The 20,109-nt window shown below is 43.8% G+C and overlaps 1 protein-coding gene across 2 annotated transcripts in view; it reads left to right on the top strand.

Moving 5' to 3' along the window:
- RAB11FIP4 (RAB11 family interacting protein 4) overlaps nucleotides 1-20,109 on the top strand; it is a 109,911-nt gene that overhangs the window by 25,154 nt on the left and 64,648 nt on the right. For both annotated transcript variants that reach the window (XM_058038564.1, XM_058038563.1), the window contains exons 2-3: nucleotides 9,919-10,006; nucleotides 19,419-19,507. In XM_058038564.1, coding sequence (XP_057894547.1) covers nucleotides 9,919-10,006; nucleotides 19,419-19,507 — 177 coding nt within the window. The remainder of the gene's footprint in view (nucleotides 1-9,918; nucleotides 10,007-19,418; nucleotides 19,508-20,109) is intronic.

Genomic DNA, 20,109 nt, shown 5'->3' with positions numbered 1-20,109 from the left:
CTATTGCATTTTGGATCTTTCTTCCATTCAGCCTTGTAACCATTTAGAGGTACTAATGTTGGCCAGGCTGTGATGGCTAATGAGGATGCTCAGTGCAGGCACTCCTGTTACATGAGGCACCCTTGTTCAGCTTCTAAGGCTGTAAGGAGCATTCCTTTTCTGTGCATTCAGGCTTTGTATTTCTGACCCTTCCCACACAAAAATGCTGGCTGATTATCATTCCCTCTATTGGCTTTCCCCGGTGTAGATCAAAGAGCAGCGTGGATTTCTTTGTGTGATTTTATACAAAGTTTGCTCCGCTGCAGTTGCAGTGACACATTTCTGTACGGGGGGATCGCTCATGGCAGGGGAACCGAGGGCTGCGCTGGCTCCCGGGCTGTGGCATTGCCGGAGCCGGCAGCTGCAGCGAGGCACGGGGGGAATTAGAGAAGATTAACAGGGTGACAGTGCCCTGCCCAGGGCTCTGGCTGCTTGTGCGAGCGGGCAGGAGGGGCTCCCTGCTCCCCTCAGCCCCTCAGTAGTTTTGCTGTTGGTCGGGGGGTTCCTTGTTTCCCCCTGTAAGCACTGACAGCCCGCACTGTGCTCATCCCTGCTTATCCTGCTTCCCTGCTCTTAGCGCCACAGGAGTCAGCTGCTGCTCAAACCTGGCACCCTCATTCCACACTTGGTAATTATCCCACCCTAATGAGTGGCACTTACTGCTCATTTCCTTCTCTGGTCCTCGGGGAAGGAGGGAAGGACGTTATCTCCCAGCCACACTTTTCTAAAGGTTAAGATCTTTCCCTTCAGCTAAGTGGAATATTGCTCCTTTAATCATACCTTTCTGCCTGATGTTTGTCAACTAATGTGTCTCTCCCTGAGCTGGATTCATCCCATCCTCATTCCTCCCATACTCGTTTTTGTGACAAAGCATTAATTTGCCATGAAGTTTCTTTCATTCAGTTTAATCTCAGGACTGCTGCTCAGGCTTTTTCATTTGAGATCAGATCTCAAGGCCTGCATTTCGTGCTCTATATCTGTGAGCATGCCAAAAGCCAGCCACATTCCCTTTAAACAGATCAAAACTCATTTCAGGAGACCAGGCTGAGACACCTGAGGATGCCCAAATTTTGCTGCTCTGGGCAGGCCTCTGGCTGGCTCTCAGATCAAAATATAAATTCTTTTAGAAAGTAGATGTGTGTGAAGCATAGCTCTGTGTGCTGGTTGTATATTGTTGGGTTAGCTTTGTATGTTAAGGGGAGCATATAACAATAAAGCACACAGTCAAGAGAAGTGTCTGTCTGAAGTGTAACATTTGCTTTGTAACTTTGAGGTTAGAAATCAGCCTTGTGAGGATTTGCTGACAAAACTGGCTGATACAATATCTTGTGAGTGCTGTTGCGCTTAGCCGCGTTCTTGACCTGGGAATGAGAGATGAACGAGTGAAGTGCCATCGCAGGGCTGGCACAAAAGTGCCTTGTTCTGATTTGTGTCAGCCCTGCAGTCTGGAGCCACTGCCTGGATTTCAGCGCTGGCTTTTGGCTCTGCTTTGGTGAATTTTCTGAAGCTCCTGTTTGGCTCTGAGTGCTGTGTATCCCTGATGTCTGAACTGCTCCATGTAACCCACCTACCTGACTTGCTCTGCTCTCCCACCCTCTCCAGCTCCTTCCTGCTGGCCTTTGGTATTTCATTTGTTCTTTGCAAACCATAACACCTCAATTAAAATGCAGATGTGTCAGCAAGGAAGGCACCAAGAAAGTGTTTTCTGGCACTACGGCCCCCACCTCTCTCCCCAGTTTTACTACAAAACACGAAAATTATTCTGAGAGTAGATCCTGCTTGGCTGATGTCTCACAACTGAAAGCCATGAAAAACATTATTCTGTGGAAATTCCCTTTATGTACTGATGAGAACGATCACACACACTACAAGCTGCAGAGAGGAAGAATATTTTCACTGAAAATCAATCCATGCTGCAGCACTTGTAGATAAGCCCTGATGATATGGAAACATTTCCCTGCTCCTTGTTTAAAGGAAAATATGCTGCACCCACATGACCAATTGCCTCATGTATCTCTTGTGATCTGACTATTTTCTGCTGTATTTGACTTATGCTAATGGGGACGATAATGGGCTGTGCCTCTTTCAGCTTGTCACAGCTTTTGCTAGCAGCCTTGTTTTCCTTGGCTTCAATTCTGATAGCTGTGGAGGAGAAGGTGTTAATGCAGCTCTGCTTATTTTAGCAAGTGAGTGAATCAGTGGTTTTGGGAAAACAGTTCAACACATTAACCCTTTGTTTCCAGAACAACACAAAAAAATCACTGTAGAATGAGCAGATGGCTCGGCATATTTTTAGCCTTGCTCTCTGTTCCCATGGTATTCCAGACTGTGTGGGATTCCCCATAGACTGTTGTAAGATTGGTCGGCCCAGCCAAATGTCTTGTTTTGCAACACAGCATCAGAGGGAAGGAGGGAAATGGAATCCTGTTTAAATCAGCTGTTTAAATAACTAAATGAAAGGTTCTCAGTTCTCACATATCCATAGATCGTGGGAGAGACTGGAGAGAGAGGTTGGTCTTATGATTCTGGCACTTGCTCATTGTCAGCTGCTGCATTGCATTAAGAGGGACGAAATAAACGTGAATTACTCTTCTAGAGCTGTTGTGTGTATAAACAATTGATATATCTAGAGGTGTAGATTGGCAGAGGACAGGCTCACCAGAATTTTTCTGGTTTCTGGTTTGAAGATAAAATGGGGGAGGGTAATTTTTATAGCTGTGAACTGTCTCTTTGGGATGTGTACTCTGAGGAAATTCTGAAACTTCTTAATTCGAGGCAATGATCCTTTCTCAAGTGAGGTCAGATTCAGAGTTATTCACATGCACTCTGTTTCAAACTTCATTGGTGATTCTTTGTGGTTGTAAAACGTTTTGTTGTGTAAGTAGAGAGGTTAACCAGGAAGGCATATGGTGTGAGAGAAGGGGTTCCTTAAGACTAATGACTTTTGGATCTCAGCTGTGGTTGGACATGCTAACTGTAAGGATGATACCTAGAAAATTGGGGTATGTATGGCAAGAATTGTATTTGTTGTTATCCCAAATTAGGTTTGTGTCATCATGTGTTAAAGACTGCAAGTGATTTCTCATTCTGGAGCAGAAATCAGAGCATCAATTTTCCTAACACTGCCTGTATTTCTGTTATACACAAACATTCATTGAGGTTCATGGAATATTGTGTTCTCTTCATAGCTCATGCCCCCTGTGCCACAGCCCCAGGGGCACTGAGTGCCAGCCCCACGGCCCCTGGGTGCCAGCCCCATGGGCACTGGGTGCAGTGTCCTTCCCCGCAACAGGGATCTCCCAGTCAGGATAAACCCTCCTGCCCTGGGGGCTGTGGTGTGGGTCCTACAGCTCCTCCAGAAGGTGTAGGAGGCTGTTCCTGCCCTGCTCTGCTCCCTGTGCCCGTGTGCAGTGCTGGGCAGGCTGGAGCTGTGCCCCTGCCCTGGGGAAGGGCAGCAGCTGCCCTGCCCAGTGTGCTGCAGCCACTCCCGCCTCAGCAGCTCTGCTGTGCTCACCATCTGTCACCCACCTGAGCCAGGGTGCTTCTTGCACAGAGCATTCCTAACACATCAGCACTGGAATCTTCCTTTGCCTCTGAACGCATTCAGCCACCTGCAGTGCTTCTGGAGCTGCCTCTTTCTTTCTGTGCCTTTGTGATTCACATTTCACATCCTCCTCATGGTGGATGTTTTCTCCATCTGGATAACTGCTGGATATTCTTCTCCCCTTGGACTCAGGTCATATTTGAAAGAAGATGCAATTCCATGTGTTATGCTAAACCCAGGCAAGACAAGTGAATGGACTCCCTTGGATTTGATTAGACTTTTTGCATTGCAGCCATTAGTAAATGATGGATTTGACAGATTTAGGAATTTGCTCAAAGTTGAGGCCAAGATTACTCAACAGATTTGCTTATGTCATTTAGGACACAGTCCCAAGATCTGCCTTCTAGCTGGTAAATTGGGTGTGCACAGTTAAAGCAGAAACTGAAACAATTCTTTCTATTTACAGACAGCTCACAGAGAAGCCAACTTTCAGGCTTGAAGCCTGCAGATAAAGGGGCAATGAGTGATGCTTGAAATCAAAATTCAAAGCAAATTCAAAGCCATTGTTTCCAGCAGTGATGTATGTCCCTGCATGCTTTGGGATCAGACAGCAGCTGATGGAAATTCATGATGCTGTTTGCAGTGGTATGAATTATTTACAATGCACAGTTTGCCAGGACTGGGTGGGCTGGCACTTTGTTGGACTCATGACTCTGCAATGCTGTGCCTCCACTCCTTCCATGTGTGACTGGGAGCATGGTCCTGTGTGCTGTAGGGTCAGGCTCAGGGACAGCATCAGCTCATCTCCTGTGACATCCTGAAATGGTGACAGCTCAGATTGTAACCTATTATTCTGGCCTAGGTAAATTTTCTAGGTGTGTCTCACCTTCTCAAAAGGCCTCAGATGAGGGACTCCAGTTGCTTTTTATGGTTCCAGACCCTTCCTAATTTATAGTTCTGGTGGGTGAACAATGGTGCTGATAAAACAAGTGTGCTTTGCTTTTAATTGAAGTCTGGTCAGTTTTATTTTGCAGATAATGGTTCTTTATGTCTTCCCTCTGCTACAATCTTTTTGAACCTGCTTGTAGTTCCCTGTTTGCAGAAGTCTTTGTACCTAGCAATCATCACTTATCTCCCTTTTGCTAAATTAAACAGAAGAAAACTCTCTGGTTTTGGTTGTATAAGATGTTTTAATTGTATGTCAGTTCTCTGCAACACGTCTGTGTATTCAGCATCCCATATGACAGTGGGTACCACAATTGTGTGCTAGTTTCTCCAATGCAATGTAAAATAATTTCCCTCTTCTTGTGTTGCTTCCCTGAAATGCCACAATATCAGAGAGAAATCTCATTGCTTTCCCCTCCATCTGTAAATCCCATCTCATCCAAGACAGCCCTTCTGACTGAAGAGCTCCAACATCTGGGGCCACATCAGTGCCAAGAACACCTGAACCAGGGGCTGGTGAAAGGACAGGGGTGGCTCTCACACACGGGGTGGTCTCATTGCCCAGCCCTGCAGCCAGAGCACAATTCCAACTGTCCAGGTGTAAATTCACTCCCTTTCCAATATGGGAAAGGCCAATCTGTTGAAACCAGGGCAAGTGCAGTTCTGCTGCTCCTTTTATAAATCATGTGGGAAGCTCGCTAATTCCACCCTGCGGCATTTACATGTTTAATCTCCTTTTGCTGGTTTTTTTGAGGTTTCTCACAAATGCTTCTGCCTCAGGAGATGCTGCCCAAATGTCACTGCCACAGCACAGCCTGACCTTTCCTGCAGGTGCTTGTGTTGCCTTTGTCACAGCTCCCAGGTGCTCCCTGCTCGCACTTCAGGGTGAGATGTGCTCACAGACTCCTGCAGTATGAAAGCAAATTACTGAGACAAGTTGTTTATTTCAAATGGCATCCTCTGGCTGTGATTTGGATCCTGCTGCAAGATTTCTGTGGACAGAGCTGGTGTGGGGTCCCTCTGAACTCAATTACTTCTAAATCTTACAAGTGTTTTTTGTGTTAACAAAATCTCTTCCTTTTTGAAGAAAATTAAGTGAGGTCAATAGAGGTCTGAGTTTCTTCTTGCCTGCAAATGGAAGCAGGATTCAGTTCCAGACAGAAAATCTTTGCTGGAAAAAGTACTGATGGTGTCTTGGCAGCTTCAGCACAAGAGCTGGCCAGGGCTCTGGAGAGGGTTCCTTGGCTGTTCAGTGCAGGTGCCTCTGTATTGAACTCACTTGCAAGAAAAGATCAGTTTCAATAATTCTCTTCTGAGGTCTGTCAGTGATTTGTCCTCTGCTATAAACCTCCTTTCCATTCTGCTTCTTCAAGTGTTCCCAGCCTCTTTTTGTGTGTCAGAAAGCAGCACAGGGCAAACACCCCCTTGCAGGGCAGCCAGGATGGCTGGGACACCCCAGGGACAGGAGGCAGCCCCTTGTTTGAAGTGAGCAGTTGTTACAGTGGAGAAATGTGTTTGCATTGAAAGGGTAATCACCCATTCATCCAGGCCAGTTAAACAATAGGGACAGAGGTTTGCTTTTCTCCAGTTGTTTCCCAAAGAAAAATGATTTATTTCTTCTCTCTTATGTCTTCTCTCTGACTATTGGATGTCTGCTGAAGAGTTCATTAGAGACACCCTTGCAGCTGCCGAAAGAACCAGCTGGATTATTGAGCCTGCAGCTCATTTTTCCTGCCTTTGTTCCCTTCCTACAGTGAAGAACGAGTTTGCAATCCTTGTTTGTGCTGTCTGTCCCACATGGTGGGGAGCTGCTCTGTGCAGAGAGTGTCTGCCCCATCTCATTGTGATGACTTCTGATGTTAAACTCTGCAGCACACCTGCTCCCTGTGCTGCTGTAGGTCCCACAACAATCACACACTCATTTCACACTGAATTTTGGCAGCAGTTGGTTTTGTGGTCCTGTGTCCATGGCAGAGCCCAGGGATGTGGGGCCCAGGAGCCTGAGTGTGCCCAGGGCTGGCCCATCCTGTGTGTCCCACCTGTGCACGCCTGGGCTGTGCCCCCTGTCCCATCACAAGGACAGAGCTGCTGTCCCTCATTCCCGGGCTGGGCACTCCCCCAGTCCCAGGGGATTGCTGATTGCAAAAAAAGCTTCAGTGTCACCCAGCCTGCCAGGTGGGCTGACAAATCCATGAGGTTCCCAAGGCAATGAATAAATAAAACAACTTTTGATTCATTGTGGGGAGCCAACCCTTTCTGAGAAGGAGGAAAGGACTTTATTTCTTTACAAAGTGAAGCAGAAGGATGGTTTAGGCAGTGTGGACACCAGAGAAGATTTAGGGGTAGCTGTAGTTTATTGGCCACAGATTGAAATTTAACTTAAAGCAACGCCTTCAGTCTGGAATTAATAAGGAAGAGCTTCTTGCCTTATTCCAGAATGCTATTGGTAAAAAAGCGTGATCAAATGCACTGCAGGCTCTTGAAAACTGTGTGCAAATGTGCAGGGATTTATGTACCAAATGTGTGTGTATATTAATGCACAAACCCTGTGCAAGTATCCACCCAAGCCTGGATACATCACAGTCCCTGGTGATCAAAATCCTTTTATCCCCTGACCTGCAATGGGAGCTGTGTTTATTCCTGGCTGAAGATGTGAGCGCTGCTGGCATCAATTCCATCAGGCTGTTCTGTAAATTCTTCATCATCTCCTGCACTGATGTCAGTTATTTGCATTGTAACATCCAACTGAAAACCTGCAAATTAGATTTAGGGGAAACTGGACACTGAAGCACTTTGCTCAGGTGATAATTTCATTTACTCTTAAGGCATTGCTTAGACCTAAATGTGAACATATCCTCTGTTCCTCCGTAATACACATTCCCAGGCATATAACATCTCATTTAATTTGATTTTAAAAGTGTAATTTTAAATGTCTGAGAAGCTGGTGGACAAAAATTATTGGATCAACTTTGAGAAATAAACTTAAATTGCCAGATTCACCAGGAGCACCCAGTGACACCACTTGTTATAGCACAATATTAAATAGACTTGAGGCTTCCCAACTGGCTGCAGGAATCTGTGCATTAAAATTTAAAACACAATTGTTGTTTGTGAAGGTGACAGGGATAACACCAACCCGGATTTTCCATATCAAGCATGTCTCTACTTAATTGGTTTCAGTCAGGATTTTCAGCTAGTCTGGTGTGCATTAACCACACACTGGTTTCTGGTGCAGCAGCTTCTTTTTTTTGGAAACACAGATGTGTGTTCTGGTGCTCTAAATTAGTGGGGTTACAGTAATTCCTTGTGATGCCAGGGTGGGAATTGGATCATGAGTCACACCATAGCTGACATTTGGGCTCTGTTGCCCAGCTGGCAGGACTGGAGCTCTGCAATATGAAAGTTTTCAGAAAATGTCTAACTTGTCATGGGCTCTGAACTCATCATGTAGCTCCTTACTTGCCCTGCCTATACAAGCTGATTTTTTATTTTCCCTAGGAAAATGAGAGGGGAAAGGATTTAATTTAAGGATCAAATTGTGCCTTTCTCATTCGATATAGAATTTTGCAAATGAGTTAAATTTTTTTCATTTTTTTCATCCAGATTTGCATGTTCTAAATGAGCCCTTTGGCTTATCATGGCAGTTATTGGTACAGAGGGAATTTATAGGCCCTGAGAAGTGCCTGTAAGAAGAAGTGTCGTGCGCACACACGAGTGAATTATCTGCAGGGCTTTGGGAAGCTGCTGGGGTTTTGCTAGCACGTGGGAAAAAAACCACACCAGAAAATTGAGAAACTAGGTCATGTGGATTCATTTGCTGCGTCTTTGCAGCTGGGCTTTTGTTGCTGCTCAGGCTGACATTTCTGAGCTCACACGGTGCTGCAGCAGGATTCTGTGCCTGCTGTCCCTGCACTCAGCTTGCTCAAACCCCTCGGTGTCTGAGGGCCCAGCCCAGGGCAGGGCTGTGTGGAGCTGCCTGTGAGCTCTCAGGAGCAGTGAGGGGCTGCCTCTGCCTCACTGAGGGTCCCTGCAAGGCGCTGGCACACGAGGGGATGCACACAAGCTCCAGCAGAGTGGCTGGCAGAAAGAGCAGCCAGCTGTGGGTCCAGGTGTGCACTCACCTCCCTGGACTGGTCTGCTTCTCGCTTTATTCTTCTTTGGCTACTTGTTCCTCCCTTCCTTTTTTTTCCTAGATAGCACAAGAGCCTCTCCAGTCTAGGCTGCTTTTCTTCCTCTATCCCAAAACCTTCCTGAAAAATTTGCCAGACCGTTTTTGGGGCAAGTGCTAATTTGGTGACTGTGTTTAAATTCAGTATATTCTCATTCTATTGGTGAATAATGATCAGAGAGACTAAACTGTGAAGCTGAGATTATGAGGAGTAATTGCTTTTTTGCACAGGGTACTGTGACTGTGTTCACAGGGGCCTTAGGAGGAGGGAAGAGACAAGGATCTGACTCCATGTTTCAGAAGGCTTGATTTATTATTTTATGATATATATTATATTAAAACTATGCTAAAAGAATAGAAGAAAGGATTTCATCAGAAGGCTGGCTAAGAATATAATAAGAAGGAATGATAACAAAGGTTTGTGTCTCAGACAGAGAGTCTGAGCCATCTGGACTATGATTGGGCATTAATTAGAAACAACCACATGAGACCAATCACAGATGCACCTGTTGCATTCTACAGCAGCAGATAATCATTGTTTGCATTTTATTCCTGAGGCCTCTCAGCTTCTCAGGAGAAAAAAAATCCTAAGGAAAGGATTTTTTCACAAAATGTGTCTGTGACAGTGTACTAGACACAACCATTCTCTCATCACATGAGTATATTTTCATACTGTTAATTTTCCTGTACAAAAATGATATTCTCTGCTGTGTCAAGGAAGTTTGGTTTCATTCCAAGTGCCCAATGGGTTTTCTCTCCTATAATCCAGATTATTTAGGAAATGAGACTGCTATGGACTGTGCACATCTTGGTCTGTCCTTTCCCCTTCCCTGAGAACTTGTGATAGAGGGGTGGAGAACCACCAAGGTTTTAAGTTGCTCTGAGCTGAATGCATGGCAAGAGCTGCCAGAGAAGATTCTGTCAGCACCCTGCTCTATGGTAAGAGGACAAGTCACAGATTCTCCCCTTATTAAGCTCTTGAGATCCCCATAGGACAGGATTGATGTGTCCCAGCTGAAGAAGTTTTTGTCAGATCACATGCCTTGGTCAGCACCAAGGTCATACAAGGCATGATTTCTCCTTGCAGAACCATTTATTGGCTGGTTCAAGTGAACAGTGTGAGTGTTCTTCAACTTGTAGTCGTCTGTAGAAGATACAGACTGTATCAGAGCAACAGACTATACACCAGGCTCAACACATATTTTATCATCTTTTATTTTAGGTGGAAAAACTGGCAAAGTACTTGGACCCAAATGATTTGGGAAGAATCAATTTTAAGGACTTCTGTCATGGAGTTTTTGCAATCAAAGGTATGTGCATATTTCTTTAAAATAATCTTGTTCAGTTCCCCTAATGTTTCTCTGGTTGCAGAAAATGTAATGATCAAAGACATCCTCTCTTTTAACTCTGGTTATTTGTAGTGACAGTAGAGCAGCTCTGGGAACAGAGCCAGGATATTTTTCCTTTTTTTGCATCTCATCATGCATTAATGGTGAGCAATGCTAGAGTTCTGCATCCATAGGTGCTTGGACATTGGTTTACTGCTAATTTTTATCAAAATAAATGTGTTGTGGTTTAAAGAAAAATACAGCAGAATAAAGAGTAGCTTTGTGGTTAACAGACAGGGCCCAGGTTTGATACTTCCAGATTCTGATCTGGTTCTGCCACTGATTTACCTCAGGGAGTTAGGGAGCCCTTGGGCTTTCAGTTCTCTGCTAGGAAATTTAAGACTGTTAAATTCCTCTTGAGGCATCTGAAAGGTATAATTAGTTCGTGTTGTTAGGGTACTTGGGGTCATGTATTGGAAGGAAATAAGTTAATTACAGGTTGGCAATGAAGATTAAGATCAGGTGGATCCAACCACCTCCCTTCCAAGGAAACAGTCCTTGACATTGTTATGCTTTAGAGCTTAGCCTAAAGGCAACAAAAAACCAGTGAGGAGGGACTTCAGCTGACTTGCTGCTGATTGCTTTTCTGACTTCCCATAGTGAAATAATCCATCTTTTCTGGACATGTGCTGTGTTCTTTCTAAAGTGTTTGAGTGATGTCACAGCCCAGAGGCTTCACTTGGGGACAGGGTGAATGTCCCAGTGATGGTGGTGTGGTTCCAGCAGGAGCCTCTGGAGAGTCTGCTATGATGAGATTATTATGAAGCTATAACGATGCAAAAACATAAAACCACAGTACTTTTAATTAAAGTTTATGGCAGCCAAAGACAGTGTATAATTAGGTAAAATTACAGTGAGAAGCTGCTCTCATCAATATTTTTGGAGACACCATCCAAGGTGACACTGATGTGTTTGAAGAGAAGGCAAGAGAAAGCCCAGGAGGAAAGTTATTCCATTTGTGCCCAGACCCTAAAGTCTCTGCTTGGGGTTTTCCTTGAGCAGAAAATGCTGTAGCAAACTGAGTTGTAGTTTAAGACACAAGCTCTGCAAATCATCTGGTGTCTTCTGTAATTCATAGTGTAAAGATTCCACAAACGCACAAAATATGATCAGGAAGGGATGTAAATGACCCAGAACATCTCTTCTGTGGTAACTGTGCCCTTGTCCACGTACTCTCAGTGGTGGACTGGGCAGCTCCATCTCCTTTACTGTGGGGACAGTGTGAGAATATTGAGTTATCAGTCAAGAGGCCTTGGGGTTTTCATCCTTGCTCACCTTGTGGGACCTAATTCTTGTGTTCATATCCTAAGGTTTAATCCTGCAAAGATGTGACCAGGACAAACCTTGCACTCCAAGTTTATGAGCAGCTTAAAGCCCAGGGTTCAGATCATTGTGTGATGGTTGTTAGGATGTAGCTGTGAACAGATGCAGAGAAATCACCCAGTGCTGCAGCATCACCTAGAGCTCCCTTAGCACATCATTAGCATTTCCACACTTCCACAGACTCACTGCTAAGTGTTTATCATCCAAGCAGCAGCAGCTGTATCTATTTCTGATAAGACACTGTGCTGCATGTTTTCACAGCATCTCTTTAGAAACACTGCTTCTATTGCTCACCTCACAGCATGGAAATTTTATTCATCTTTGGCTACCTGCCATATTTTCCTTAAAAATTAAATTGGTTATGTTGAAGTTCAGAAAGGGCATGCCTGCCTTTCAGAGTGGAAAGCCTCCACCATGTTGTTTTAGTGCAGCCACATCCCAAGGGGAGTAGCAGGCTTATTATCAAACAAAAGCAATTTGTCTTAGCAGCAACAGATTATAAATATGATTCTTTGACATCTCAGCCTATTACAATTGCTTGGGGCAGTCAGATTAATAGAGCAAAATGAGATGCTACTATAAATCCACTGGGGTTTTCAGTAATAGAGTATGAAGTTATGCTATTCTTAGCCATGCAAGCCAAATGTTTAAATTCAAGCTTTACAATCCTAATGCCTTACTATATTTCTTATTTATGGGATTTCAAATTAATTTGTCCTAAAGATGCTTGCCTTTACAGTATGGTGATGAAATTGTTTACTGCACAGAGGTGATATAGTGTCAAGGTTTTTTGGTGGTTCAGTGCCTTGAATTTGTTTAAATCATGAGGTTTCAGACATCTAAGAGCAACAGGTTCAAATCAGAACCGACATCAAATCAGAGTTGACCTCTGATGATGTTGGTTTGAGCATTTCATATCCAGGGTTGGATTTCTATGAAAAGCTAAATACTGGAATTTGAAAAAATCCCAAACATCTAAGTGTTTAATGCTCTGTAACTGGTTGATAGAGAAACTCCTGCCCCTGGATCTAAAATCTGCAGCTTGGCCTCTCTCCTCCATAAACCAGGGCATTGTTTACTCTTGCATGGTACACATGAGAAGTGTTGTGTTCCTCTACAAATGGACATCAAGCCTTGTTTCCTCCTGGAGCTGCATAAACCTCATGCCATATGGGTCATGTACCTGTGGAAAACAGTTCATTTCCTGCAGCTGCTGAGTAGCAGGAGCTGTGGGTAAGGACGAGCACTCTCACTGACAGTGGGACCTTGGGAAGTGGTGGAGAAGATTTGTGTAAGTGAGGTGAGCATGCTGGAGGGCAGGAGGTGCTGCAGGAGCTCCTTCCCACTGTGTCTCTGGGGAGGAACACTGGGCAGGTGTGGTGCTTGCTATTTATGGAGAGCTTTGCTTTGTCTGCTGGTCTTTTGTGGATTAAAGCACTTTGCCTCAGCATCTGTGCTGAGTCCCTGCTGTCCAGGCTGCTTTCCCCATGCAATTAGGCTTTGCCAGAGCCAGGGATAGGTTTGCCATCAAATTTAAAGCTTTGCAGCAATTTCATTGGAATGCCAGAGTATGAAGGTTTTACTTGTGCTCAAGCTGCCCTCTCTATCTGCTGCCTGCAGGGCTTTAATAACTGTCTGCCTGTAGAGCAATTGCCATGAAATAACACCTGTAGCCTCTTGCCTAAGTGCTTTGTGGCACTGCTCAGAGACACTGAGAGCAGCCAGAATATCTCTCAAAGGCTGAATTCCCATTAATTTCAGCAGGGTCAGCATGAGAACCATTACTGTTTGCTCAGCAGAGCCAATGAGTGTTTTTGCTGCTCTGAATTTATATTGTACTGATCCAGTAAATATTTTCTGCCACTTGTAATACTTAAAGGCTTGAGTGGAGCTGTTAATTCCCTGTCTCTGCAGGCTGGTGGGTTCCACAGTCAGATATGTTTGCAGGACCAGGCTCTAATTGAGTCTGACTCCTCTTTGTATTCTAAGATTTCTATTGTCTTTCCTATCTCTTTACTTTGATATTCTGCTTAAAAGTACCCAAACCCTGACAAATAAAAGGGGAGCTCCCCCTACTGCCCTCGGTGTTACAGCTCACAGGGATAAGAGGCTACTGTATGAACACAGATAAATACAGAATTAAAATACAAAGGCAGATGTGTTCTGACTTTATAGCTTATTTTAGCCATGAAAACAGTGCTGACTGCTGTGCAGTGTTTGGAGGGTCGTGGCTTTTTATAACAGGAGAGACTGAGCCACGTCAGCACAGAGCATTTCTGCATTTCTGAATCTCTGTGCTTTAGCAGAATCACTGTTTTTTCAGATGAAATCATACAGCCTGTTGTCTCCTGGAGCAAGGGAGTCTTTCCTTCATGTTGTAGAAGTTTTAAGGACATTGTAGTTATGCTTGGTTATGGAATTTGAAAATGGAGAATTGTAGGATCTCCTTTATATTCATTAACAGTATGGAAGAGGCACAGCTGTGAATTTATACACTTCCCCACCTGCAGCAATAGCAACCTTTGAATCTTCAAAATAGTAACACAGACCATTTTGTGCCTTCAAAAATCCATCTCTGTGCTTCCCTAGATCCTGAGGCATCTCCTTACTGCAGTTGGTTGGAAAGCTTCTAGAAGCAAGCTTATATATAAGCACCTAAAAGTTAAAAAGTAGATATGTTTCTCTGTGAGTTCCTAGCACTTTTTAATGAAAATTCCAAGAATACAAATTTACCCAACGTTTCAAAGAAATGTTCCAAAAGGGATGTTGGCTGTTCTGCTAGCTCAGACTGTGACAGGTTATTTGGACTGTGAAATAATACGAAAATAATAGAGTATGAAATTTGATGGTGTTTTTTCAAAACAAAGTTTTCTAAAGCAGAATATTTGTGGCCTTCTGCTTCACTGGAGATTATTTTTTTTTTTTTCTTAATAGCTTTTATAGTTCCATTCAGATGCTCCAAGCCAACATATTTCTCACAAAACCAGTGCCAAGTTTTGGCCATCTCCTTCAACTAATTATAAAATCTAATTTCCAGTCCCATAGCTGAGAAGAGTGTTGTGCCAGCTGTGCCCTGGAGATCCAGCATGGACTAAGAGATGGGTGTGTTGCAGTCATGTAAAAGGGAGATTATTTACCTATAATATCTAGGACCAGGACAGCTGCACCAGCATGGGAATTTCAGTAAAGCACATCAGAAAACCCCAAAGTCTACATGAACCCATTTAGGTTTGTAGCTGTGGATCTCAAACTTCAATGAGGCTGTAGCTGGAGCTGATCTGATGGATCTCTCTGTTCTGGTAAGAATAACTTACTGACAGGGGTGGTGCTTGGGATGCTCCAGGGACAGGGACTGTCAGTGAGTGTGAAGAGCTGAGCTCTCCTGGAATTAATTACTTAGAGCTGCTCAATGGACTGAAATTGGCTGCTCCTGAAAGTACTTGAGAGTTTTCTAAGACTCCACTAAATTTCACTAAATACACTCTGAAACCATAAATGAGTCTAATACACCACTGAAGATCCAAGGGCAGATAAAGTGAAAAGCTCTTGCAGTTAGGAAAAATGCCAGAAACCAACTACATTCAATTAGGTAACTAGATTTGATTTCCTATAGCATTAAAATTGCTTAATTGCCTGTGAAAATTGTCTGATGTGTTGTGGGTTAAATCTCCTTCTTGGAGCATTTGCAGGAAACAGCTTTGCTAAAATTGAATTTATTTGTGGCCAGAATGTCTCTTTGCAAATTAAATTTTTGTTAAGGTGGGAAAACCATTTTAAAATAAAACTGATTGTAAATTCTTGAAATTATCTCATAAGGGATATCATGTCTAGCACCTGAGTGAACTGAAAAAGTTAGAAGTTGATGTCTTCCCCTTCAGTGATTTGTAAATGATTTTCATCCTCTTTACTTAGCACTGGAGATGACCCTGTTCTGGCCAAATGAATTGTGTTTGCTTTTGCATTTGTAGTATTAGGATAAATATTTTTAACTCAGATAATTTTGTCAGACCAGGCTAGAGAGTGACTCAGTGCTTTGTTGAACTAGAACTCGTACACATCCACATTTCCAAGTCTCTTGAGTGGACAGAGAAGCTGCTTCTGTGCTGGCTCATCAGGTGTTTCTAGCCAGGAAAGAAATTTCAGCAGCTTCTGGCCACTCTCATTTTGTGATCTGATTGTTTTTTAGTCCTTTCTGCAGCCACAAGCTTGCTGCCATCTGTGTCACAGTGATTTAATCTGAGCACAGCCTTCACTCTGTGTCTCCACAAAGGGCAGCCCTCAGTGGAGCTGCAGCAGGGGCTGCACAAGGACCTGGAGCTGTTCCTGCCTCGCTCTTTCCTCTCTCTGCTTCCTCACTGTTATTGCAGGGCAGATAGATCTTCTTGCCAAGTGCTGCCCAGAAATGTAGATGAAATTTTCCCAACTGCAGCAAAGGAGAGAGAACATTGAGCACATTTATATCTTGTGATACAGGTAGACGTCCAAATGAAATATCTCTAATCAGCCATGTAAGTGGCTTTCAGTTCTACCTTTTCCAGGAAAATGAATTTATAACAATAATAGGACATCTCTAGTGCAAGAGGCCCTTAAAGTAGCCAGGAATTATTCCTTTGCTTCATTGCAATGGGATATTTTTGGACAGATTCTAGCCTTGGGTACACGCTGCTGCACAGCTTGAAATATCCACCATGGCAGTTCTGCAGACCTCAGTGCATGGGGTGCTGCTCAGGAGTGGTTCAGCTAGCAAAGAACAAATCTTTGTCCAGTACCTTCCTATTTCCATATTGAGATTTGCCAGAGCAAACCTTGATTTGTTGTTGTTTTCTGTCTGGCCTGTGACACACTAATTTAGCTCTCTCCACTTCCCAGGCTGCAAGCCAGGATGTGTTCTAATAAAAACATATCCTGGGTAATAAGAGCACACATGGCACAGCATTGGAGACACTCCAATGTTCTCTCTTTATGTTACACCATTGTGTAACCCTCCTGGAGTACCTGAAAAATTCAAATTATATTTAGATGAGGGGAGCAAAAGGTGAGATTGTATTGGCATTGTTGCAGAAAAACACTGAATAAGAAAGCTGATTCATCACCTGACTGTGCATCACCTTCCTGGTGAGAAGGGGTGAAAGGAGGACCAAGGAAAAGACCTTCAGCATCCGTCCTCCAGAGTGAAGAGGTTACAATTTGTGTCCTCACAAGGAAGAGGAGAACAGAGAACTTATGTTTAAAACTCAGTTTTTAACAGGGATAAAAAAGTGGCACAATCTTGAGACTCTTGAAACCACTGGATATTTTTTCATTGATTTGCTGGATGTTGGAACAGGTTCAGCTGTCTGCAAGGCAGTGGTGATGTGGTTTAGTAATCTCAGAGGAAAACGGTCTCTCAGGATTTCCTTCTCTTCTTCCCTTTTTAATGGCATATAATCACATGCAGATCTCCCAGGAGGATGAGGAGAGCCAGGCTGTGAGGCCAGCCTGCATGCAGAGCAGGGCACAGGGGATCCTGCCTGCTGCACACACAGACACCTCCCCACTGAAACTCACCCTGGCAGAAGGCTCAGCTGAACTTACACCCTGAATCTGCAGCACCAATGGAAACTTGGCCTGTCACTGCAGTAAAAGCAAGATTTGGCTTTGTTTGCCATTTTAAGCTATGGAGTTTGGTAATCAAATTGGATCAAGTGGCTGCTGATGTTCTAGAAATGGATCTGGTGCTTGGCCAGGCTCTGGTGAAGAAGTGGTGAGGCTGCACTGAGTCAGTTGGATTCAAAGGAGGCATTGCTTTTCTCCCCAGTGTTTTTATTGAATAAATGATAGGCCAAGAGCTATCATGAAGTGGTCCCTCCTAATGGACAAGGGAAATGAAAGAATGTGATCAGGAGTAATCTTAGATAAGAAATGAATGGCAAAGAGGGGGCACAGAAGACTCTACATTTCAGACCCTGGAGATCTGGGAGCTGTTTGTGACTCTAGCTCTAGCAGACCAGTCTGTCTGACCTTTTGAAAGGAGGCAAGGCAGAAATATTTGTCACACCCTTGTTTTGGGCAGTTAAATCCTTATTTGAAGACCCACAACTTTTGTGACTTTTCCCCACTAAAAAAAAAAAAAAAAAAGAAAATTGGGAGAGCACTGTTGGTAGCACAACTGTATTAAGTAAAGCCTGGAATTATGGTGTAAACTATTGTTGTTGAGAAATTTTAGAACATTGTAAACATTATCTGTTCATTACACTAACCTGCATCCATTACTGTGTAGCACTTGGTATTTATTTTCCTTTCTTGCTGGAGGTAATTCACTTTAAGGAGTGGTTGCTCCATCTCATGCAGAGACCTTTTAGCAAAGCAGTTCATACATGTGATGAGTCTCACAGTGGGTGCTGGCACAAGGCAGTTTGATGAGCAATAAGCTTTAGTTGTTAATGTCAAAAGGTAGAAAAAATAAATTGAATTTTCCTCTGTGAGAGGACTAGCAAATAACCTTAGGCAACACTTTAAGCTAAAACCAAGAGGAAGAAAAGGATTATGGCTGTGTGGGAAATGTGACAGTTACAGGTAGGGCAAGTTATATAGAAAGATGCTCTCTCCAGGCAAACAAGTTTAACATCTTTCCTCTGTCAAACAGTAGATTATGTTTTTGATTGTTAATCCCAGATAAACTCCTCTTTGGAAAGTGACCCTACCACACATTCTTGGCCACTCACTTCTCCAGCAAAGTGGGTATTTAACAGCTTCATTTATCCTCATTTATCTGCTCAGTACCACCTGAGACTCTCACTTTGCTGCAGAAGCTGAAAAAGGAAAAAAAGGTCTTGCTGCCTTTGTCCATGTGACATTTCTGAAGTCCCAGTGATGTCTCCATCCAGCAGGTGCTGCCTCAAAATGTGCCTGTGTGTGGCAGACAGGGACAGCACAGTGATCCCCCTGTTAGGCTTCTCCATCTGGTCATTTTTTCAGGTTTCTAAAGTACTCCTTTCCTTAGTAAAGGACTCCTCTCCATAACCACAACATGTCTTCATCCCTACAGATGCTATTCCTTCATGTAAAACCAGGAGAGAAGGTCAGCTAATGGTATAAACCTGTTCAGTTCACACTTCCTTCCATCCTCGTTTCCTCTGGCTCACCTGCTTTGGGATCCATGTGTAATGTCTAATATATTGCATTAGTGCTGGGGTGGAAGGGAGGAATAACTGCTGGGCAATGGCAGCTTCCAGGTAGGATAGTGCACAACAATGCTGAGAGGGTTTCACACAGTCTGGGCCCAAGGCTGTGAGCTGGGTGCTCTGAAATGACCTGGCCTGACATTACTGCCTTCTGCAGCTCACCCTGCCAAGTGCAGTCACTGGTAATTAATGAGGAGCGAGGCATCTGGTGATTTCAGTGTTTCTGTATTTGTCTCAGGTTTTCAGATGAGAGAAGGACCGAGGGAAACACAGATATTGATTTTTCCAGCTCTTAATGTGGTTGTTTAACAAAAGCAAACACACAAGCTTCAGGTCTCTGGTTACAGTGCATAGATATTTGCTTGTGAAACACTCTGTGACAGAGGTTTTTTTGAAGGGGGATTTGTGACACTTGGGCATTGTCTCTTTGTCATTTTGACCAGAGAAAATCAGAAGCAGCTCCACCTGACACTGGTGTGCAGTAGTTGGTAGCTCATGCCAAGCTGCAAATGCAGTGTTTGACTCCAGAGCCTGGGTTTGGTTAGAGGTGGGTTGGTGCCCCACAGGGTGGTTTGCCAAGCCAAGACATGCTCAGCTTTCAGTTTCATTGCAGGCTAGTGTCTCCATGCTGAGATAATTGCACTTTTCAAGTTCCACATGTTGAATGTGTGCTGGGCAGAACTCTGAAGGCAGAGTTGCGTTACATCTATCTAAATAAATCCCAAAGCTGCCTTCCAAAGTTTTGTGCACACAGAAACCGGTTAGAAATCGGTGTTTCTTCCTCCATTGTCCATGTAATGGACGATAAGCTGTTGGCCTGACCATTTCCTCTTGTTTCTCTTTGCCAGGCTGTGAAGAGTTACTAAAAGATGTCCTGTCTCCTGAAAACTCAGAGCCCCAGCACTACCAGCCACAATATGTTGATTACTATTACCAGGTAAGAGAAGCACTGTTCCTGTCTGGTGTTAGTGGGCTGAGGAAGCTTCTGGAGTGATATGTAGTTGGATCATTGCAAATGTTGTTGTTTTACTTGGCCTATTGGCTCTTCCTCCCTAGGTGCATGGCTGTCAGCAAGCCATCCATCCTGTTTAACTGCATTTAACACGGGTTAACTGGTGGGAAAGTATTTAGCATTTAGCTAATGCTCCTCTTACAAGCCTCAGTATTCACCTGGCTGTGAAGGGAGATCCCTGTACAAGCTCGCTGCCACCTCACGAGTGGAAAACACTGGTTTGTGTCTAATTTAATCAGTCAAACTTTGTAGGTGAACAAGTCCTTAGGGACCTTCTGCAGAAAATAAACAGGGCCTCAGCAGCTGTTGGACAGCAGAAACAATACACCATTGGAAATCTTTGCTAGTATTTTGGCTGGTGGGTGTAGCATATTTTTAAACCTCATTTGTATTCTGAATTTGTCAGTGTCTGTGCAGTCTAAGAAGTAGAGCACTGCTAAGTTTTTCTTTTAGCATCTCTTTGTCCCTTCTTCACTTTACTTTGGTTTTAATCACCTCCACTCATGTAAAGATTAAAGGTGCAGTTG

This window comes from Melospiza georgiana, chromosome 21 (assembly GCF_028018845.1).
Source record: "Melospiza georgiana isolate bMelGeo1 chromosome 21, bMelGeo1.pri, whole genome shotgun sequence".
NCBI lineage: Eukaryota > Metazoa > Chordata > Aves > Passeriformes > Passerellidae > Melospiza > Melospiza georgiana.
The sequence above is the reverse complement of the archived record's forward strand: the minus strand, read 5'-3'. Positions and strand labels throughout refer to the sequence as shown.